The sequence below is a fragment of the Marmota marmota genome, unplaced genomic scaffold, assembly GCF_001458135.2.
Source record: "Marmota marmota marmota unplaced genomic scaffold, marMar, whole genome shotgun sequence".
In the NCBI taxonomy this organism is placed as follows: Eukaryota; Metazoa; Chordata; class Mammalia; order Rodentia; family Sciuridae; genus Marmota; species Marmota marmota.
In genome coordinates this window covers 841,802-865,728 of record NW_025999961.1, presented here as the reverse complement: position 1 = coordinate 865,728, position 23,927 = coordinate 841,802, and the positions used below count along the sequence as shown (strand labels likewise).

The following is a 23,927-nucleotide window of genomic DNA, read 5'->3' as shown; positions in this document are numbered from 1 at the left end:
CACTCTACTTCCTACTGTTCCTTAAATAATGCTGGTATGAATGGAATGCAGGTGGCAAGTACAGATAGCATTAATGTGCATGTCAAATATCATCTACCATGGCAATGTGGTTATACAAGATTTGAGAAAGCTCCCAGAGCCACTATACAGGTGCTTCTGAGCAATACAAATGAAGGATTTTTATTTATGCCTGAGGTCTATCTTTGTTTAACATAAAGCGTTAATTAAGGAAAATTACTATTTTTTTTTCAGTTGTTTCAGGAACATCTTATCATCCTCAGTAGTTGTTGAGGGCAGAATTGTTTCCTTAGGAAAATGGAAACAAGCAGCAGGTATAAGCAAGCAAAGTCGACGGAGCTTGTCCTCAGAGGTCTCTATGTCTCCCGTTGTGGTCTTGGTCTTGGTTTTGTTTTTAGGTACATTTAGACCTTAGTCCAGGAGTGGCTGCATGCAAAGTGTCTTGAGTCACAATTGTAACAAGCAGAGGATATCCCTGCTTGCACTGCACTTGTTGCACCTATCCTCTGGGCACTCACCTCCTGCAGAAGAATTGGAGGAATTCCTAGCACAATGGGAGATTGCATACTGTCCAGTGAATCTGCAATACTTCTTCGCAAGTAGACTGCCAAACATCAGATCTCCTAGCACTTAAGGCAGCACAGAACCTAGAACAAGATGTTCTACAATGATTCATACCAACTTCCTGGCTTTCGGGATGACTTTTCCTTGGTTTCACTACCCTTTCATTCCTACTCTGTCCAACATGTTCCTCAGGCAAATAAGTTTATAGAAAACAAGCTGTTCTGGATATTATTAAAAAAATTAAAAAGCACTTGCCATTTAAAGAAGGGCTAGTTGGATTTAAAAAATTTTAATCATATGTGTGCGTAAGAACCTCTGGGGGAAGTTGGAGATCACTAGCAAAAGAGCTTTCATTCAGGGAGGGGAGGAGGTAGGGATGAAGTGGGGGTAGGAGACTAATGAAGACGGTTCACAGTTCACACTGGGAGAAACGTTGCCTCGAGGAGCCATGGGTCAAAAGGAAATGTTATAAAATGTATCAGGTAAGATATTTTGAGATGATGGGCAAACTCAGTCCTATTTAATACCTTAGAAGAAAAGGCAATTTTTGATTTTGAGGAAGAATGCTAAATTATTAAAAATTGATTTTCTAGGTGAATTCTATGACCACACCAGAAAATGTAATTATATTTTCAAAACAAACTATCTAAAGCAGACAGTGGTCCAAGTTTCTGAGGTGAATTATAATTCAACCAACTTATCAATGAAGTATGAAACATTTTGCAATATTGTGCTTAGGATAGAATTAAACTTAAAATAATAAGCAATTCAATTACTTTAACCAAAAAATGTGTTTGATGTGCTTTTTTTTTCTACAAAGAGGTATATTTATCTTAACAGAACAATAACATTGTTGACTGTTTAAACCATTTAAAAATATTATAATATGAAATTTTAAAAACAGTTATATAGGTTATTTGATGAGCTTAGACATGAAAATCTGTAACTGTTGGGTGACCCAGATTATAAAAAAGATTAACTTTCTTGCCTTTTCTAGAAAATTCCCTAAGAATTCCTACATTGGATGATTGGTCTGTTGAAGGAAAGACTGATTTTTTATTCCTAGAATATGTTACCAAATATGCTTCTGCCATTGAAAACAGTACTTGTATTTTAAAATTCTTTGTTGAATCAAGATGCTGAAGTAACTTCCATTAATTTGCTGGTGTGACTTAAACAAAAAATCTCTTCAGTAATTGTATTTTTTGTTGATTGACCCTTTCCCCCCAAATTTCTTTTTAATAGTATAATAGAAAAATTCTTGCTGGATATATGTTTTAAAACTAGTGCTTCTCTCAAAAACAAAAGTTGATAAAGAACCTGTTTTGACCTACTTTAAAAACTGTACACAAAGTATATGCATTTTACTGTGAAGTATTAATTAATCTCTATCCCTTGGACATCTTTGAACACTACTATATATTCATTTTTCCTTTAAGTGTAAAGTACTATAAATAAAAAAAACAGAGGCTGGGGTTGTAGCTCAGTGGTAGAGTGCTCACCTAGCATGTGCCAGGCCCCTGGGTTGGATCCTTAGCACCACATAAAAATAAATAAGTAAAATAAAATAAGTATTGTGTCCAACTGACTACACCTAAAAAATAAATATTAAAAAAACCAAGTTAGACCCACATTAGTTAACTTTGATTTCAACTTACATAAGATTAGAATTTATAAGTCTGGAGTCTAAGTCAAAATCCTTTGCTGGATACTATTTAACTTTAAAAATTCCAAATAATTAATTTATGACCTTTGAAGGACACGTTTCTCAAAGCTCTTCCTTTAGATCTTGTAAGTTCTAGAGGATTAGAAAAGCCACTCATTAAGCAAAGTCAGTTTTTCCTGTAATATAGTTTCAGTGAAGACTCCAGATACAAAATTGGCTTTCTTTTGGATGACTGTTTTATTTATCATTACTAAGTGGAAACTTTACATTGGTGTATATATCCTGTCCAAAAATTTTCACTCTTTCACATTGTTCAAACCCAAACTTCAATGATTCTTTTAATGTAACCCATTAAGTATTTCCCTGCTGTTAATGCTTCACAACAGTTAAATGTTCTACTAATCATTTACCCTTGAGATACCTGATTAATCCCGGTCAAGATGATAGGCTAAGCTGTGCTCACCCTCAACTTCTAGAAAGGATAGAAAATGTAACTGACTAAAACAACATAAAAGGAAATATAATTAAACTGGGAAAAAAAAAAAGAAAGTAAACCCACAGAAGGCCGGAAACCATGAGGGATCCATAAAAGGCAGGTTTGAAGAGAGATCAGATCAAAAAGGAAACAAAAGCTCAAGAGAGCACAGGAGAGAGGACCATCAAAGTGGGAGCCACCCTGAGAGTGCTCCACATTCAGGGATTGAGAATTCTGGGAGCCAGAAGTGGCCTTGGGTGATCACTTGAGCAGAGACAGCTGGGTCTTTGAGTGCCACACAATAGAAATAAATACTGAGCACATTGACTGAGCCCTTGGGAGGGTGAAGCTGAGTAGAGCTCTGCTGCCTGCAATGTCCAGGAGCAAAGGGGAGCAACTGTGTTGAAGATGAGCCACCCAAGCACCTCACCAATCTCTGGCTTCACTAAATTGGCTTTTCCCCCAACCCAGCTGAAAAAAATAGAAATGGCAGACAATCTCATTGACTCCACCTACAAACCTGCACACAAAACCAAGAATCTCCAAGTACTAAATAGGCAACACAAGAAAAGAGAACTCTGAAGTTAACAAATAGAAGAACTGATATCAAAGGAAACAGAGATATGGGGCAGGGGAGATGCAAAAAGATACTGCACATAAGAAGATCAAGCCGGTATGATAATAAAATTTTTTTTTTTGCCATTAAGTACCAAGGATCTTTATTTATTCTCAGTTCTGAAATGGAGTCCGTGACTCAGATAATATGCCACTATTTGAAAATAAAAGGTCCCACCAGCCCCAATCTTCCCAAATCTTTAGTCACAAGATCACACTTCATTCACCACACAAGACAATCAAGCTGAAGAATTAAGGAGGTACACTGAAGATAAAAGCAAAAATGGAATCATCTTACAAGCAGATCATCCCAGTTACTTAAAAGGTTAAATTTCAGATTAATTTACACAAAATTAATCTGAATTTGTCACTACAAAACTATTTAGTCTCAGTGAAAATGAAGACAGTCATACCATTTAGAAAAGATCAATTCAGAAATACTAATTTAGGCAAGCATGCAAAATTCAGAATATTTTTTAAAAATGCAAGGCGTGGCTGCACAAATACACTCAGGTGAATTGCAAACTGAAAGAGACCCTTGAGGGATCAGCAGACCAGTCTCTCCTATGAATGAGGAAAGTGAGCAGACATGTACTGGCAAAGCTCATGTGGCGACACCGGGTGCACACAGATCTAACTCCTGTTGCCACCTGCAACCCCATATACTTAAAATAAGGATATAATACCCAGAACACAGAAGCCCACTGATTTAAATAAAAGATTTTAGGACCAATACACAGGGAGGAGGTAAAGTTAACACAGCACAGTAGCACACCTCTCAAAGATTTAATGTTTCATTTTCACAAACAATAAAGTTTCAATCCAATTTTCTGATTTATAGTAAAATGTACTAGCTTAAAAAATGTGCACTCTTCACACTTTTTTGCCTAACTTTTAAAACTGAGAACTAGCATACACTTTAACTGCATGTCTTAGGAATACATAAAATCTGTGATATTTTGGTAATTTATAGTGTATTTATAAGATGAAAAGCTCTATCAAAATACACTTTTCACTAGGAAAAATAAATAAAACAAATGAATGGATCTACACAAAGCCAACAATAACTTGGGTAGACTTCAATGTAGGACAGTCTATAACAAACACATTTGCCCTTATTCCCCCAGAGCTGCTCATCTTCCAAGTTAAGAATTTTTAACATTTTTTATCTGAGATTTTATTATGTTGACGTTTGTTTCTCATTCCACATCATCTTCAGCCAAGCTCTGAGCACTCACAGTTCTCTAATTGTTGGGAGCTTAGTCAGAAGCATCTGGAACACTGGTGGTGGAAGAGTTTGCTGTAACACTTGCAGCAACTGCGGTGGCTGTCCACAAACAGCAATTGCATTTGTCAGATGGTCCACGCCTTTCTCACATCACCTTGAGCTAGCAGCTCTTCACTAAGTTGTATTTCTTCAAGGAAGAACTTCTGAACAGCTTCAGCATCTTTAAGGTCCGGTAACTTGGAAAGCCCAGCTCTCTCCTTGGCAAGCTTCTGTTTCTTTCTTCGTTCCCGAAGCCTGTTCTTGAAGTTGGGGTCACAGGCCTTTTGTGATCGAAGCAGATGCAGTAGCCGATGAAGAGCGCCCCACACAGGCCGGCGGCGATGGCGCTGCTCCGGGCCCACCATCTTCCCTCAGTGCGGTGAAGCCACCGTGAGCACTGGAACGAGCCTCGCTGCCCGTCCAATAAAACATTTTTTATGTTGCATTTAAATGAAACAATGTGATTTAACATCTTCCACAACTGGATGATATTTTTACTAGTATTGATTGATAGCTATAGCAGCTGCTGATGACTACTATCTATTGTTCATCTATTTTGCAATTGGGGTCTGTATTTGAACCTTATCTGTTTTTCTCCCCCCAAAATATGATTAAATTTCTGTCATTGATTTGAATCTTTATGGTGTACCAGGAACTGTGCTAAACACTTGTCCTAAATGTCCTTTCAATCATTGCAATAACCCTATAACATAGAGACTTCTTATCTCCATTAACAGATGAGGAAACTGAGACTTAAAAAGGGAAGAACCTTCCTTGGGAAACCACAGCAAGTCACCCATCTTGTACTGAACCCAGGTGCCTCTGGCAATAAAGAATCTGCTCTTATCTCTCCTCGATGAAAAATAATTGTGAAAGCTCCTGCGTTTTTCAAAATTAAAAAAAAAAGTGCTCCTGTCTTCTATGCCTCACTTATCGTAGATCACTAAGTATTCATAGCAACTGTCTGCAAATTCTTCTATCAACTTCACGGCAAGCTAAATGTTTCCAGCTTACAAAAATACAGTGACAAGTTTGGGGGAAAAAAAGTTTTTATCAGTGCCACAGCCATCCCTTCCTTTTATCATTAGGTTAACAAACACAAGGATCTGTCTACAACCTCAAAATATGAGAGTGCCTTTCTTTAAATTCATACTTCTTTGAAGATCTGACTAAAAATGTATTATAAGAGAACTCATCCTTTGTTTTAGAACAACTGCCTGGCTTTCTTTTGTAGTGGCCTAATTTCTTTTAAATATAATATGAACATAAGCCTATTTTAACTATTAGGTACTTAGTAGGCTAAAATTCACTAGGTAATAAGATGAACATTGTTACCAAAAGATGAGTTATCTATATAGATAGTAGAATAACTGAGCAAGTCTAGTTGGGGAACCAATCAGATCTGATGCATAAAACACCCCAGTGATTTTAGTTTCTCTCATCCCCTAGCCTCCTTGGCCAATTTGGGTGGGTGGGAAGGGCTATCACAAGCATAGAGACCTGCCCAAGGAAAAAGCAGGGTCTCCTTGGGCAGGGCTCTGGGCTCTGCTGTCATTATGGCCTCTATCAACATAGCTGTAGCCCTTACAGTGACGTGTAGTTAGTTGTTGAGATTTTTCAAAGGCTCTTTATCTTTCACTTCCATTTTTTTCTTTGTCTTGAATACCACCAGTAGTGCTAAATATTTTTTTTTAATTTAGTTAATAGAAATTATATGGGCCATGGGAAAAACACTGTGCAGGAAAAACTTTCAGGTCAATTTCAGGCAGGGAAGAAGGAGAAAAAAGACAAGGGCTAGAGAACAGAAAAGGGAAGAGAGGAATAACCAGGAAAGTAACAAGAGTCCTTGATTACAGGTGTTCTGTGGTGGCATGCTGCTCTGCTCTTCCAGGCTGACAGTCAGTTGGCATCTACAATTTAATTGCCAATTTTTCAAACAGTGGAGTGCTGCAGCCCCACAAGGGTTGCAGACATCCTTCAGGGATGCCTGGACCTCTTTGTAATCCAGCAACCAAAGGGTTAATGCCCAACACAACAAAGGACTTTCAGGACACTGGTGTTCAAACAACACAATGGTCAGAGCCATGCCACCCTAGATGTCAGATATTTGAATAGCACCTTTGCACTTTCCCTAAGCAAGCAAATGTTGAAGACCTAGCATGGGGTCCTACCTGCTTGCTTAAACAGATTAGTCACTCATTTGCATGTTTTGATGTAATCCCTAACTTCTGGTATCCTGTCTCAGTTTTATTTTGTCATTTCTTTTGTGCTGAGAAAAATACCCATAGCTTAGAAACTTTTCCTTTCCCCATCCTCTCACCTCCGTCCTCCCACTGTTGATGACACTATTTTTTAAATGTGACCCAGGAACAACTGCATTATAATCATCTGAGAAGCTTGATAACTCGTCCAATTCCTAGGTTCCAGCCCAGAAATCTTGAACTAGGAATTTTGGTAACATTCTTAATGCAATTTGAAGTTTGAAAGTCTTTGAAGGACTAAGTTTCAATTTTGAAATTTTCTACTTCTTTAGACACACACTATTGGTCAGAACCTCAATCCAATTTGTCCACCTTTCTCCTTAAAGACCCATGTAACGTTCACAATGATCAGGAATACGTGTAAGAGACATTGGTTGGCTGGGTATTCTTGGAATATTTTAACTCAGGAAAAAACCCTCAAAATTTTCAAATCCCAGGTCTGGTAGAGGAAAGTCTTTCCAGCATTCTTATTTTTTAAAGATCTCTAGTTATTAGGCTCTTGAAAATAGATAAAAAGATAAAATTACTTGAAACATTAATTTGGGATAACTCAGTTCCTGCTTTATTGGGACATATATTTGCCTCCATATGTTTGGTTCATCTGCAGTTCATTTCTAGTAACATAGAGACTATCAATAGCAATGTAAAATAAAAACCACTTCTCTCCTGGCCATCACATCCCACCTTCTCCTTCTGAGGAGAAGGGCTTTGGATAAGAAACTTCTGTTTATATGCAAGAAAGACAATGCAGAGTTTAAAGGTTATAGCTAGTGTCAGCTAAACTATTCTGAGAAAAATGCACCAAAGAAATAAGAGAATGAGCCATAAGGGAGAATCAGGTGACTGAACTGCAAAATAATTAGCTGCCTTTGAAGAGCAGAAGTTGCTAGTATTCCCTTTGAGCTTCCAGCCTCAATACAACATAAACTCCTCTGGCTTCTGAAACCTTCTTGAAATCTGTCCTATGGACAATTGCTTTCAATAAGTGGTCTACAGTGACAAGAAAAGAAAATCGCTGAGACCATGATTGGGTAATAGTGCGAGGTAGCAAAGGGGCAGGGAGACAGTCCCCAAACCCATCCAATCTAGAAGAGGTGGGAGATGGAAGCTGGAAGTGACCTTGAGAAATTGAGACACTTGCTTGATCATTGATCTCCCGCACACAGCATTAGATTTTTTTTTTCTGTAAAATATGGGGTGGTCTCTAGAATTGACTTTATACTGATTTTAAGGAGCACAATAAAACAACTTTTGTATTTCCTGTTTTAGCTTTTATATGTCCAAATCACATTGACACTTGCAGTTCTCTGTGTTTTCTTAGTAGTACAGAACTTAGTAACCTGTTTCTTTGTAGTGCAAAAATCAGTAACCAGTGGGCAGTGGGATTCACTAGCCCAAAATAAAGGAGATTTGTGATGATGGTAGAATAAATAAAAAAGATTTTTTTTTAAAGGAATTACATCTTGGAAGGAGAGAAAGAGGAAGAAAGGTAAACGGAAGAGAGAGATGTTTGTGGTGGTCGCAAGAAGTGTTATTTGCTAGGGTTAGTGGTACTGGCTGCCTCACTTGCTAACATTCTGCTCCAACAGGAGGAGCTTGAGATAGTCACTTAGGGTTTATTGAGAAAGCAAGATTCCCATGGTAGTCACCTGGTGGGTTAGTTTCATGCCACTCAGCCAGAACACAATTCATTTCTCCCCATGAGGACTAAGAATTTAGTGCTTCAGAGAAATCAAATAAGCCCATTTCTATCAAGGGGCAAGGTTTCCTGCTTGCTAAACCTCTCACATCAGGTGGAGAAGTCTTTCTATTTATAGAAGCATGAATGATTGAAATATATCTTGCAGACTTGCCTTCTGCACAAAACTATTTTTGGAAATATGAACGAGGAGCAAAATCATGGTTGTGTTTATGTGTGTGTGTGTGTGTGTGTGTTGTTGTTGTTGTTGGCCTTCTAGTTCACTTGAGGTAAACCTGAAGCTGAAGTCTGGAGGGCAGGGAGAAGCAGAAGTCCTGGAGAAGCCACAGCCCAGATCTCAATAGCTGAGGGCACTTGGGGCATCTCAGCTTCTTCCAGGTGACAATTTTCAAGAGAACTAGGAGGTACTATAGGACAGTAAAGCCATTAAGGCAAACTGTTTTTGGCACTAATCCAGGTTTCTTTCCTTTCCTATTAATAGTTGAACACCTTTTATTCCAGAATAAGTTGAACAAATATTAAATTTGGTTTGGATGTCTGTGATATTCACTGACTTTGCTGTTTGCTTTTTTTTTTTTTTTTTTTTGATAGATTCCTTTTTAGTACCTGGTTATACTAGTCATATTGTCTCGTAGAGTGTTTTGAAAACCAGATGACTATCTTATTGTTGAGAATTTGAAGAAACCAAGAACAGAGATGAGAAGGGTAGTGTGTACCTTTCCTTACCTTCACAGACCTACTTCTACCCCGTAGAAAAACACATGCTCAGTTGCTAAGACCAACGCTGAAAAAGCCGTTGTGGTGTGCAGTGGCGCAGCTGCAGAGATGCCAACTGTTGTCATGAATACAAACAGCTGAATCGACAATGCAGCTCCTTTCTTTGGGGAAAGAAAAACCTCATATGGTTTTTGGTTCACATTTTTTTCTACAACCAGATGTCATATCTTCAGTTACTTTTTCTTGATAGTATCTATTTCTATTAGGTGATCTAGATTTTTTTTTAAAACCTTTGATATGCCAGACAGAATGAAGTATGACCTTTTTTTCTTTGTTGGCAATTAAAACAGAAGAGAATTTTTTTTATCATCTATTTACTAGTGGATATTGTAGCAGTTAAACTCTCCAATGTTTGGATCTATTTCTCTTCATTATTTATCATATGCTGAAGGAAAGAATAATTTTGTTTATAAATAGTTCCCCTGGGATTTTAGAGCTATGCCATAATTATCATGATTTTGCCTTCTCTAAAAATCTAGGAAATTTCCAGGTACTTTTATTAAAACAGGTAGCTGGGTTTCTGTTACCAAGGGATAACTTTGTTCTTCCAATAGTTGGAGTTATTCTTTAGAGAAGTCAGTATCCTTTTGTTTTAAAAATTTAAAAAAATGCACAAAGACAGGTTTTTAGCATAGGAATCCATCATATCAGAAATAGTTTTGATCAAGGCAAAGACAAAGGAGCCTATAAAGCCACATACATATTCTAGAAATGTAATTCTTGAAAAAAGGAGTTTTGTTTGATTTGGCTTGAAAATGACTTCAGTAGATTGTAAGAAGGAAGGCCTCAGCTGCCCAATGAGTAGATGGGATCAAAATGTGGACATCTGTCCAATCTTCACAGCCAGTGTTTAAATTGACTTGTGCAAGAGCAACTGAAGGTAAATCAGGAAGAGTTTTTGTATTTTGTTATTACATTTATGTGCATTTGTATTTGATCATTAAATTTTCATTTCATTCTTCTTTCTTATGCAAGGTATAATTTTATTTTAATGCTTTTACTATTTTGAGGATTATACAATTTTGATCAAATATGATGTACACTAAAAATTGTCTCATGGTACATTTCACACTTGGAAGGTAAGTCAGTCATCATAAAACCATTTATTTATGTTACAAAGGGTCATATCCTTCATAATGTACAAATGCTACTAAAGTTGATATAATGCCAGCTTTTTTGGGCACTATTTCCATGAATCTTTTAAGCTGCTTAAACTTTATTAATTTTACCCTCCTGACCATGGGAACAGTTCTTAAAGCAAGGAAAAATTGTGGCATGTGTCCCTGAAACTGTGTTTTATAAAATTTCTGTTCTTGGAGCTGAGGAAAGTGATAGTTTCTCTTATGAATAGGATGGATCTCACTGTAAGGAAATTTTCTCTGTAAGTTAATTGGTAAATGTGGATTATTGTTGAACTAAAATTAATATTAGGAGAATAGCTAGTGTCTGAGAAGAAATTTTGAAGGTCAAATTGAGTACCATGCAAAGAACTAAGAATTTAAATATGCCCCGGGGACTTTTGCTCCCTGCCTTTCCAGTACTGGGAATTGAACCCAGTGATACTCTACCACCGAGCTACACCCCCAGGCTTTTTTATTTTTCATTTTGAGATAGTCTCACCAAGTTTTCCAGGGTGGCCTCTAACTTGTGATTCTCCTGCCTTAGCCTCCAGGGTGGCTGGGATCACAGCAAGTGCTTCTCCACCTGGCTTCCAAGGGATAATTTAATGACAAAATGGCCAGGGCTCAAAAGAGAAGAAATTTGCTTTCCCCACAAACCAGGTGCCCTGGTAACTCCCTTCTTTTCCTGTCTCATTTTCCTATCCAGTATTTCTTCTTATTTTCTAAGTTTTTGAGACAATGTCTCATTAAATTATCCAGGAGGGCCTTGAATTCAAGATCTTCCTCTCTTGGCATCCCAAGTAGCTGGGATTACAGGCATGCACCATAGGGTTCCACTCTATACAACATTCTATTTGCATCCTACACCAAGGCTTGAACTAGAGTTGTTCCCAGGGCCTTTGCAGGCTAGCCAAGGTCAGACCCTAATACCAGAGTCCAGTGCTCATCAGATAGCTGGATCCTGGCCCCTACTTCACCTTTGCCCATGTGCCCACAACATGCTTCAGAGTAGGAGACATGGGGAAGGGTTGAGGTAGTCATCCAAATGTCCTCGACCAGTGAGCACAGCTGGAATGAAGGAAGGCACGTGGCAGGCACTCAGTCTGTGTTAGTTTCCTTTTTGCCCTCTTGCTGCCTGCCTTTTGAAGGGGTGAATTTCTTTTAGGAAAAGTTGCTGATCCCTAGATTATAATTATAAAAGTACTTAGCCGGCATTAAATAATGAGGGAGGGGATGTGCAGGATGTCCTTCTTCAAATTCCCCAATAAAAATAGTGAAAACAAAACAAGATAAATATCCCAAACTCACTACAGAAAGAGAAAATAACCTCATGTATAAACTCTAAAAAAATATGGATAAGGGAAGAAATAGAAGGTTCTAGGGCTAGAGGAGGCAAGCTAAGATCCCCACCTGCTCCCTAGGCCCAGAAGTATTACTGGGGGGAAGACAGTGATTCTAGACCAAACTGTGAATTCTCTCTATTATGCCCTAGGTTGGAGAATGGGACCTGGGGTGAGCGAGCAGCTGGGGGAGGTTAATGGAAATCCACAAGAATAAAAGCCCTAAGTACCCCCAACAACATCACACCAGAAGCAGAAAGGAGGTCAGCTACCGAGGAGGCTGGCCATGCCTTGGTATGGAGCACAGAAATCCAGGTCCCCACTGAAGACTTCACTCTAGACCAGCACAGCTCGCATCCACTCTGCAGCATAGTGCATTCAGAGCAACACTCAGAACTCAAAGGCAGTTCTGAGAGGAAGATAAATTTATCACATTGGATTAGAGTTTGAAGAAGCGCTTGTCATCCATGTACCAGATCAAAAGAAATAGTGCGATCCTAATGCATATGGAACAGAAAATCCCGAGAGCCTGAGAACAAAGAGGAACATCATCTGTCATGATGACAGAATGATCGACACAGACGTATTATGGCTGTTTCTGAACCTTAAAGACAAACATTTCTCTGAGAATCCAGGCAGAAAAGCAAATCATTTTCAAAAGGGGAAATTGAGGTTGGCTCCACACTTCTCCACAGTTGAATTAAATGCCAGCATTTCAAAATAGAGACCATGTCGATTGCTTATCAAAATGATAAGGAAACTGCACATATAAAAATAAAAGTCTAAGGGATGTTGTTGTTGTTGGGATGTGAAACAACAGTGAACAGTTTGTTCAAGAGTATAGGGTTTAGACTGAGGAGTAGACTCATCTAAGAAGAGCAGAAGAGATAACTTTGGAATTTAGAGAAGACTGACATAGGGAAAGCATGTAAGATCCAACCAGGGATTTGAGTGGTTCAAGAGTAGAGTCTTTCCGAGACATTTCTCTTCTTGGATTAAACCCAGGGGAACTGCCAACCGGTTAACGATAAGTGGCTCCCAAAAGTTTCAACCTGAAATGGAAGACCTAGAGGTGTTATGGAATAATGCTTTCCCAGGGATCAAGAAAGGCAAATGAAACAAACTGGGCTTGAGTTAGAGCTAAAAGTTAAGAGTGCGCACTAGCCACAATGTGCATGCCAGGCCCACTGGAGAATGAGAGTCTAGAATTACATGGTGAGGGCCTTATGGCAAGCTCCACCTGAACCACACTGCACAGTGACATCCAGTTCCAGTGTGTGCGTTGGAGGGCTCTGCCTCCAGTGTTCAGTGTCCTGAAGTAGTCTAGTCTGGGAGACGTTAAAACAAAGTCCTCATCTCTGCTCTTCATGTCCCTGTTCTTAGATTCCAACCACACAGTGGTACATTAATTCTTGGAGAAATCCCACTATAAAGAAAACCACTTATCACCAAATTTATAAAAGGTATTTGAGCATAGAATCACTTTTTCCTGTAATGGCTAGAAGCAATACTTGGAAAATATTGCCACACACTGACATTAAGGTTTTCAATACGGGCTTTGAAGATAGGTTTTCATAATCTAATAAGGTCAGGCTACATATAAAATAGTACATATAAAAGAAGAATGAAGGTACAAACAAAGATGATAGCTTCAGGATCTGTGAAGGAAAATCTTACCCACTTCTAGAAATAGCCTAATTCCACCACCTTCTAGAAGTGTCTGCCACATGCTGGTAAAATAGCCTAAGATTTTTATTTTATTTATTTCTTTTTTGGGTTGGATTGAACCCAGGACCTTGCTGAGCTACAACCCAGGCCACCACAAGCTTATTTTGATGTCAAGTTGTTGTAGTTGGATTAGTTGAAATGACACATACACAGGTGGAGAGGGGGCATGCTATTCTTGTAGCCCCTTGTTAATGCTCTTGGGGCCCTGGCCTTATCTCTGTATCTCTCAAGATACTTAACAGATCATTTGTACAGTTGACATGTAGAAGAATTGGTCTTGGTTTTTCTCCAGTATCAAGAACAAGACTAGAAAAAGGATTGAACTGAATATTTCCCAGGTCTTTACTAGCTCCTACATGCAAACCAACAGTCTGTCCCTGGGTTCTTACGAATTCAAACCTTGTTCGTGGGTCATCGTGTGGGTATTGGGAAGAAGACCCTGAACACTGGCTTGGGAACCAGACAGAGCCAAAGGAAAAGTGAGTTCAGAGAACATTTTGATATCTTGGAGGTTTTTTTTTAAGAAGTTTAGGTTTTCATAATCTTAAATGGTTCTTGGAAAAAAGTTATTAGCTCCATGTTCAGGAAGCAAAGTGTTAGAGTTAAGCTTACAGTTTACAAGTGAGTGAGCTTAATGGATCTGCAAGAAAGATGCTTTGTATATCATTCATTGTGTGTCAAAGCTCCATTCAAGTGCTTGTCTCCATTAAGTGCTTGTCTACTGGCAAGGGTTATTCAATTTGTTGAAGTTATTACTATAGCATTAAAATTTTACACTGAAAACTCTGGGAGCAACTGCCTTCTGGGTAAATAGACTTTTGTAGAGGACAAACCTAAGATATTGACAAAAATTTGTATTATTTCTATGCTCCAAATGAGAGAATGATAAGCAAATTTCTTTTTGTTTTAATGAAGTTTATACTGGTATTTATAATAATAATAATAATAATAATAATAATAATAATAATAATAATAATAATAAATATTTCAATCAGAAGTCAGAGAAAGGAAGTAGAACAAAGAGCCTTTTTTATATTTATTTTTTAGATGTAGATGGACACAATACCTTTATTTATTTATTTTTATGTGGTGCTAAGGATTGAACCCAAAGCCTCGCAGGTGCTAGCTGAGTGCTCTACCGCTGAGCCACAGCCCCAGCCTGAAAACAAGGAGCCTTTATGCATCATTGTGTGTGTTTGATTATCTTCTGCTGTCCTATGTTTCAGGAGAGGAATCTCAGCATGGGGTGGGGTAAGCAGTGAGGACAGAGTCCATGGAGTCGGAGGGATGTGAGGATCAGCCATGGTTAGTTACACTACAACCTCTCTTGAGTTTCAGTTTCCTCACAAAATTTCATTTAATAGCTTGGGAGAAATAAAAAGGGAGGAGTGTATATCTGATGTATGACCAGTCTTAAATAAATGATTATTATTTTAATAGCTAATATATTGGACAGATGGTGAAAGATGAAAGCACATCTGGGAAAAGATTTAAGAAACTGGATATTAACCTGAAAAAGAAGAAATGAGGCAGAAAGATATGAAAATAAAGTTTTCAAAGCCTATATTGTATAATTATAATTAGATGAAGCTTTAGTTAATTTAAATACACTCATAATTACCTCTAAACACAACAATAATCTTGGAGTAAATCTCTATATTTTTGCTCCAATAGGTATTTATTAAATCTTGTGGATTAAAAAAAATAGGGGACAAACATTTGGCAATAGAATCTAATTTTTTTTATAAAGCATATCATCTCCTTTCTTTTCCATCTTTTTGTAAGCAAATGGGCAAATTTTCTAATTGTACCAGGCAGAAAATAATTTATCCTGAAACCCTGTGATATGAAAATTCATGTCTAGCATTAATTTGTTAGAGTTGAAGCAAAAACTCCAATGTCAGAAAACTTTAGGGTCTGTGGCAGCATGCCCAAAAACATCTTCCCCAGAAGCTGCCAATTTAAGCAGCTGGGGCCGATAATGATTCACAGCAACTTGGATAAATTTCTTTTTCTTCCAAGCTGATAGATAGGTAATGGGGAAGAAAATAGTGGTACCAATTTCAGGATAACGACTATCAGTGCTGGGTTTGCTGTTTTTCTCCCCTTCTGGCTGGAGTAGACGCCTTCCCTTGGACTCAGTTTGCAGGAGGCAGCAAATCTCGGGGTGACTGTTATCTGGAGCCATTTATCTGAATTGCATCTGTTGCTCTATACCACCTCTAGTCTGGGAAGAGGGCTTCTGAGTGAAAACATTCTAGGGAATTCTGGTGGCAAACCTTTCTTTCAGCAATGATTACTTAATCTTCATCAACATTTTTACATAAATCACTAACAAATTTACATATCATAAACAAAAGCATATAAAATGCAGTTTATAATATCTAGAATAGTCTTTATAATATAAAATTATCAATATGTGATAGACCTTGCAATCAAATATCAATGCAACTGAAAATAATAAAAGTATTGACAGTGCCTACTCATTTTGCTATTACTGTATGCCAGATGCTGTTAAGCACTTTAAACACAATCTTATTTAATATTTATTAACTCTATTATTAGTCCCCAACCTATTAATATTATTAAAAATTGATAATTCAGACACTATATCTTGGCTTAACATGAATTAAATAAAGCTGCTCTAACATCTGAGTATGTAGCTCAGTGGTTGAGCACTAGCCTAGCATAGGTAAGTAACTGGGTTCAATTCCCAGCACTGCAAAAACAAAAACAAAAAATTGCTCTATTTATTTCATGGGATATTATAAGCATTAAAACAGATAACTTTAAGAGTCCTTTGATTTAAAATTATATATGTATTTGTAATTACATATGTAAATATTTAATATAAATAATATGCATACACACAATAATAAACATGTAGTATATGGAGTATATAGAGGCAGGAAGGTATGTGATAAAATATGAACTTGGAATCTGAGGACTTGAATTTTAATCTTGGAAGTATGATTTTGGGTAAGTCACATCTGCTGTCCTCAACCCCAACTTGTGAAATGAAAGAGATACTTACACTTGTTGAACTCTTAAACTATCTTCCCTATCTAAAGATTTATACATAAAATACACCACATATTTGTATACATATATACTTACTAATTTGTCACTAATTTACTCTAGGATGATAAAGAATAGACTCTCAGAATTCTTTGTTTTGCTACAAAAAATTTTAATTCTTCTCCAACTGTTTATCTTGCTACCTGGATATTATATAACATGAACATGTACTTTCTAATTATGGTATATTTTATACCTTCCTAGATATAATACTAAATTATCTCATATTTATAGTATAATTTAGGAAAAGCAGCAGCAGCAGGATCAGGAATCCATAGACCTGATGATTAATAAATTTTCTGTGTTCATAAAATAAATGCATATTTTATTACATGTGCACCAACTTATTTTCCTGCAGCATTGTTTTCAACAGGAAATGTACAGAAACTATGCAAATTGTTAAATCAATTAAGCCAGTCATCCATTTACTGGAATATTATGCATCTCTAAAGAATAATTTTTTACTCCTTTTCAAGATGTGAAAAGATATAAAGAAACTTTGGATGAACATGTATAAATTAAGAAGAGTAGTTTCTACAGGACAAGGGCTGGGAATACCCAGCAAATGGCAGACCAGGGCTCAAGGTGACTTTTCTTTCATGCGTTTTTGAGCCAGAATGTAGTTTCTGTTTCAAAAATGTAAAACCAGTTAGATACTTTAAGAAAAAAATAATTTAAATGCCTTGAAAGGACATTATTCAGAATTTGAAGTTATGAATCAGATTGCTTTATCCTGACACCAAGTTGAGGTCAGTTGACACTGAGAGAGATTGAGTTTTGATTTGTGGGAGAGATAGAAGAGGGAACAGGCTACCTTTTGGAGCACAATGTATTTGAGGGAAGGTTTCATCGATGACAGTATCTAAAGTAAAGATTCCTTCTTGGGCATCTGGACAACAGAGAGGGAGGCCAGGATAGAAAGAGGACCTGGAAGGGGAGGAGGAAGAGGACAAGGGTAACACTGTCTATTTGGCAGTTCTGCCTGGGTCCCTTGTCCTTCTACTACACTGAGAATCACTCAGTGCTGAGCTTGCTAGGTTGGTGGGGGTCAGAAAGAGGTCCTCCCTAGCATTTTGAGAAACTTATCCAAAGGCACGATACTGAGCCACATGTTAGCACCAGGTGTTACCACCAGGAGAGAAGTGGGAACACAGATGGGGGGGCATGCAAGAAAATGCCCCCATATTTCTGATTAATATAAGAACTATTTCCCTGGCATAAACTCAGAAGCATAAAATGAATGTTACGATAGTTAAGTTTTTATTTGAGGCATAGAAGAAATAAGGTAGGGAAATAAGAATCATTTAGAGGTTCTCACAACAATAACAGCTCTGAGTTACAAATCAGCATCAGAGCAAGGTGACAAATGAGGAGACACCATGTGTAACAGGGTTGAATCTTTCTAGAAGATGGATGGATAATCACAGGGTCATTCCAAACTTGGTTTCCTTCTTTATCTCTCTCTCTCTCTCTCTCTCTCTCTCTCTCTCTCTCTCTCTCGTTCTGGGGATTTGACTCCAGGGGTGCTTAACCACTGAGCAACATCCCCAACCCCTTTTTGTATTTATTTAGAGACAGGGTCTTGCTGAGTTGTTAAGTGCCTCACTAATCTGCGAGGCAGGCTTTGAACTTGTGATCCTCCTGCCTCAGCCTCCTGAGTTGCTGGGATTTTAGGCATGTGCCAACATGCCTGGCCTTCCAAACTTGGTTTCTTAATGGAGAATTTGATCATTTATCTGTTTACCAACAAGGAATATGCTGATCTCAGGTAGGTGATACACAAAGGTTCCACAGTGCAACAATGAAAACCAACTGTTAGAGCTGGGCATGGTGGTGCATGCCTATAATCCCAGCCACATGGGAGGCCAAGACAGAAGGATGGTGAGTTCAAAGCCAGCCTCAGCAACAGTGAGGTGCTAAGCAACTCAGTGAGACCCTGTCTCTAAATAACATACAAAATAGGGCTGGGGATGTGGCTGAGTGCCCCTGAGTTCAATATCCAGTAACTTCCCCACCCCCCCCAAAAAAAGAAAAAGAAAAACAACTGTTAGGCCTAGAACTGCTTTAATTAGACCATAGTTTTGTTAGGAGAAAAATATGACTAATAGTGGTATGGTCTCTGTAAGCATCCTTTTACGAACCCCCTTACAATAAACAACAGCTGTATATCATTCACCAAAAACATGAATCATCCCAGGCACAAGCTTTCCTCATTATGATGAAGGGTTGCAAATCTTTGCCAAGTCGTTCAGTATCAAATTATACCACATGCCATTATACTGCAGTGATATCTCTGGAAGAAAACTAAACTACTCACCCAGAAGGAGAATAATGCAGTATAATTTTCTAGCTTTGTACTACTTTATGAATCAGAAAGTTTCAGAAAGCTTTATATTGAAAAAAAAAAAAAACAGCTAAAATAGGAAACACACAGGGCCAGTTCCTAAGAGTCCTATTCCTCTCTTATTTAAACATGAAGAATGGTGTAGATATTTGGAAATGATTTGGATAAGGATTTCTCAATCTCTGCACTATTCACACTTTGGTCTGGATAATTCTTTGTATCAAGGGGCTATCCCATGCACAGCATGATGCTTAGCAACACCCCTGTCCTCTACCATCTAGAATCCAGTAGCACCCTCCAGTTGTTACAGTAAAACTTGCCACCAGATATTGCCAAATGTCCACTGATTGTCAAAATTGTCCCCTTTGAGAACTTCTGACTTAGAAGTTTGCTCATTTTCTGTCTAGCTCCTTTGCGGTCATAAAGGTAACATACCTCAGTCTCTTTACTGAAATGAAACCCAAATAAGGAAGTAAATGCAATAATTATCATTAAGCAAATTCACTTACCAATCACATGGACGTACTTCCTTCCTCCTCCCATATTCTCCCCCCAAAACCCAGCCCACCAAGGTATTTTTTCATAGAATGCTTACATAGAACTCAGACTTCAACTTTCTCAGACCTTTCACAAAACAGAAAAGATAAAATGGAAAAGAAAATTCATCACATATACACAAGTACCAGTTATGAAATCATTTCTTGTTAGAAATGTTTCCCTGGGAACTGAAAAATACCCTTTGCTGTGAACAAACCATACTGATTAGCAAACAAGAAAATAACTCACTGTTTGCAGAAGCAGTTTTTTGGAATCTTGTCAGGTCCACATTTGGTGGTCTGCTGGGTTTTTGTGGAGGTGGACCCAAAACTGACAGGGGAGGCAATGGCTTCTGCTTTGGAGTTGTTGAGTTCTTCTCTTCCTTTTCCTTCTCTTGACTTTGGCCCCATGGCCCCCCCACTGTCACCTTAGAAGGTGCCTTAGGGAACTTGGCAGGAGATGCCCCTGACTCCTCCTGGTTCACTTTGCTCAGGAAGATGTTCTTAGTAGCATCTATTTTCCTATCTTCTTTTTTCTCTTCACCATTTTTGGAGAGCCCTGGGCTTCCTCTACTGGCAGTGGGTTTCAGGACCACTCCAGGAAACGGTGAACTTGAAGTGTCACCCCCATAGCCTTTATTTTCAGGGTCTTCCCTTGGGGGTTTTAAAGGGCCGCTCTTGGACTTGGCTCCTAGGGATGGTGAGGGTCCTTTCTGGGCAGACAGGTTTCTTGTGGGGCTCTCATCCTCGTGGGAGTCCTCCGCACTCAGGGATGGCTTCTGGCCAAAGGCAGGCTTGGGGAACAGGGCCTTGGGGTCATGATCTTGTGATACTGATGCGAACTTGCCTTTAGTCCCCACCAGCTTTGGGAACACTTGCCTCTGTTCATTGTCCTGAGCTGGAGGAGCGGGTCCTGGCTTTGGGCCTGGTGTCTTCAAGTCTAGGTCTTGGTTCCCACCATGAAGGGAAGGCTTGTTTCCAGGAGACCGAGGAAACACAGGTTTAGAATCTTCTTTGGGCACATTGATGGGCTTGGGGCCTATAGGCTTCAGAAATCCCACTTTTGCTTCAAGGTCTCTGGTGGCTGAGTTTGCCGGTGTTCCAAATCTTTGGCCCACCCCAGTAGGCTTTAAAAATGGGGGTTTGGGTTCCTTGTCAGGCTTTTCCTCAAAAGTGGGTTTCACTGCCAGTGGTGGCTTGGGAGTCCCAAACTTAGGCACGTTGCCGGGTCCTGTGAGAGGGCTGGCATTTTCTTGGTGGTTGAACAAGTTCTTTCTTGCTTGTATTCCTGAAGGGGAGTTTTGCCCTGTGACTTTGAAGGGCCTGCTGTTGACGGAGACCTCCTCTGTCGGGTTGCTCCCTGTGTTAAACTTCGCCATGAGGGACTTCACATCTGCTTTTCCATCCTACAAGCATAGGGAACAAAAACTAGCTGATAGCCAGAAGTCTCACTTGCACAGTTTAAAATACTATACATTAAAGGGCTTCCTGGTTTGAGGCCAGCAGCATTGCTGATTGGTTAGCAAGATATTGTAACATTTAAGTTCCTCTATGGCAAAATAAGTTGTGAGAGTTTCTTGAAAGGGGAGGACTATTGTTGTGCATATACTTTTTTTTGGTCATCTCAGAGTGACTTGCTCACGTTTACTTAAGTAACAACTTATCTTCTTTTCTCTCACCATTTTTCTAACCATTTTGTTTGATTTACGCTGACTTGATACTTATCTACTGTTTTTTTTTTAATTTCAAATATATACTGACAAATTCTTCCGTATTTTATAATTGAGACTCTTAGGTGGAAACTACTTTTAAAAAATGAAAGTAAGCTTTTAAGTTTCTACCAAAGACATTCTCAGTTGTAAATTCAGGCTACACGCTTTAAACAGCATGGCCAGGTTTAGCATCTCTGTGGTTTACAACAGTTTTCTTGTTCCTATCCACATTTAAGGTCTTTTGCTGTTAGGGAGATGTGGCAGAACACCCCTTTTTATAAGTAATAGAACAGGATTTGCTAAGTATTAATAAATCTTAAGTGCTGATATTTCAGCTGTATCTAGACTAGCAGTAGAATGTGCTTACTTTTAGAACTAGCTCTGTCTAGGGGACTTGGTCTGGAGGCACACAGGTAAAGAAACAAGAACACAGTTTGCACTGACTCAGAAGCCTCATTTCCAGATCTATTTTTCTCCATTTGTATCTCTTCTACACTGACATTTATCACTCCTTCTCTGAAATCCTGCTACATAATCTCTCCCCTTCTGGTCTAGGTATTACTTAGCAAAGAGAGAAAATATCCACCTTGCTCTGTGAATATAATCCCACGTAATCTGGGAGAGTCAATGGTATGATTTTTCCTTCTTAACAGGTAACAGTTCAAATTTTCTAGCTACTTTAGAAATGTTTGAAAATTTGAAGCTTCTAAAAAAAAAATCACAAAGATTCACTTTGGCCATGACAATCTCTTTTTTTTATGCTTTAAATTTCACCCAGAAAATGTTTTTCTACTTCTCACCCCACCCCCTTCACCTACTATTGCCACATACCAAACACATTTCATCTTTCAAGGCTCCATGCAAATACCACAAAATCAGACTCTGCTCAGGTGAGAAGGTCTGCTCCGTCCTTGTAATTCATAATGCACTTCATATTCTGTACACAACTCTATGTCTGTTTCCTATAATAGTAAGAATCACCATGTAGCATGTAAGGGCTTAAACCTGATTCTATATTCTCCTTATTCTTACAGCAGGTTTAACAGAATGGCATCATTCAACTCCATTTCACAGGAAAGAAAATTGAGACTGAAACTGCAGGAGGATGCCATGGAAAGAGAATGGGAACTTCATTTGATCTTAGTTTATTAGTGGAATCTCAGTTGCATCATCTATAAAATGGGGATAATATCACATAGCTGCCAGAATTGTCCTGTACTTTAGAGATGGAATTTATAAACTGCCTCTCTGACCCCCAATATGGGCTCAAAAAATGGAACTGTCATTATTAGAACTGCAAAGTAACACATTTAAGGAATCATAGGCAGGCAAACTCAGGTCTGTCTAGGGCTCCTAAGCCCAGAAATTATTTCATTCATTTCTTTTCCCCACAATACCTAGGGCTTGGCACACTCAGGATTCTAATTGATGTTTGGGCAATGGAGATTGGCATCAGATGAATACTTGTGATTTGGCAAGAAATCACTGCAGCAGTTTGTTTCCTTACCAGATTGCAGTGCATGTATGTTTGAGGGGTGGAAGTGAAGGACTTACGCAGGTGGAGAAGACTTATAAGAGTAGCAACTTCCAGTTTGAATTTTGTACCTTCAATTTATTACCCCGTATCTGAGTTGCTAAGATCTTCTTGTCTTCTAACTTACCTCCCTTTACAACTTTTCTAGACCCATGCTTTTCTCAGCTCCTCAAGCAATCCCCAAAGCTCAATGGAAGGAAGATAGCACAACTAGGGAGGATTTGGGTGTTGGGGAAATATAGAATGGGTGTTTCCTTGAATCTCCAGAGATGTCGCAACTGCAGAGGACTTTGAATCTTAGCACAAGAAGCATAAAGAAATATCAAATATAGGGGCTGGGGTGCAACTTAGTGGTAGAGTGTGTGTTTTGCATTCAGAAGGTCCTAGATTCAATCCTCTGCATACACACACACACACACACACACACACACACAGTACCAAATTAAAAAAAAATTGCTTCCCACCTAGAAAGAAGTCTGTCTCTGAGGAAGAGTTCTTTGATTACATAGCTTTATTCTCTATTTTAAAATTTATATTCTAAATCTGTCATTTATACCAGATTCATTCTACATTTGTAACAAGTGGCTGCAGCAGGCTCCTTAAGAGCATCAACTCAGGAACCACTGGCCTGTGTTGGCATCTCACTGGCTGCTTAACCTTGAACAAGGAACATAAATTAGTTTGCTTACCACCATAATGAGAATGATAATGCTATTCATAGGACTTAGAAAAAATTACAGTTTCATATGTGTAAAGTACTTTGAACAGCATTGGCACATGGGAGGGTTTTTCTACTTTTATAAAACAAATGAAGCCTTAATTATCCCTCTCTTGCTACATTGGTGAAGAAGTAGGATCCTCCTTTCTTGTGGCAACTTCACATCTTAGATTTCATGGGGAAAACCCAAGAAATACCCTAACCCATTGCCAATTTCCATGTCCTATTTTTAATTTAGAAAATATGGAAGTCACAGATTTGGAACTGGAACTTAAGTCTCTTGGCTGCCAACCCTGAGCCAGGACACAGTGCAGTGTCCCGGTTAAAAGTACAGCTGTGCAATTATCAACTTGGGTTCAAACCTTGACCTTGCCATTGAGAAGTCATGTGATCTAGCAAGTTACTCCCCCTCTCTGAGGCTATTTCCTTCCTCTCTTAAATGAGGATGATTACCCTGTTTCTCACAGGATTTTA

General features: G+C 38.5%; 1 protein-coding gene and 1 pseudogene across 6 annotated transcripts in view; both read right to left on the bottom strand.

Moving 5' to 3' along the window:
- The window catches only part of Fyb1 (FYN binding protein 1), a 155,043-nt gene that overhangs the window by 77,713 nt on the left and 53,403 nt on the right, over positions 1–23,927 (bottom strand). For 5 of the 6 annotated variants that reach the window (XM_015496344.2, XM_048802869.1, XM_048802868.1 and 2 more), the window contains one exon: positions 19,740–20,895. In XM_015496344.2, the coding sequence (XP_015351830.1) occupies positions 19,740–20,895 (1,156 nt within the window). Of the gene's footprint in view, positions 1–19,739; positions 20,896–21,180; positions 21,188–23,927 lie in introns of those variants that run through there. The other variant, XM_048802866.1, reaches the window with a different exon arrangement.
- Positions 256–15,884, bottom strand: LOC125616730 (annotated as a pseudogene).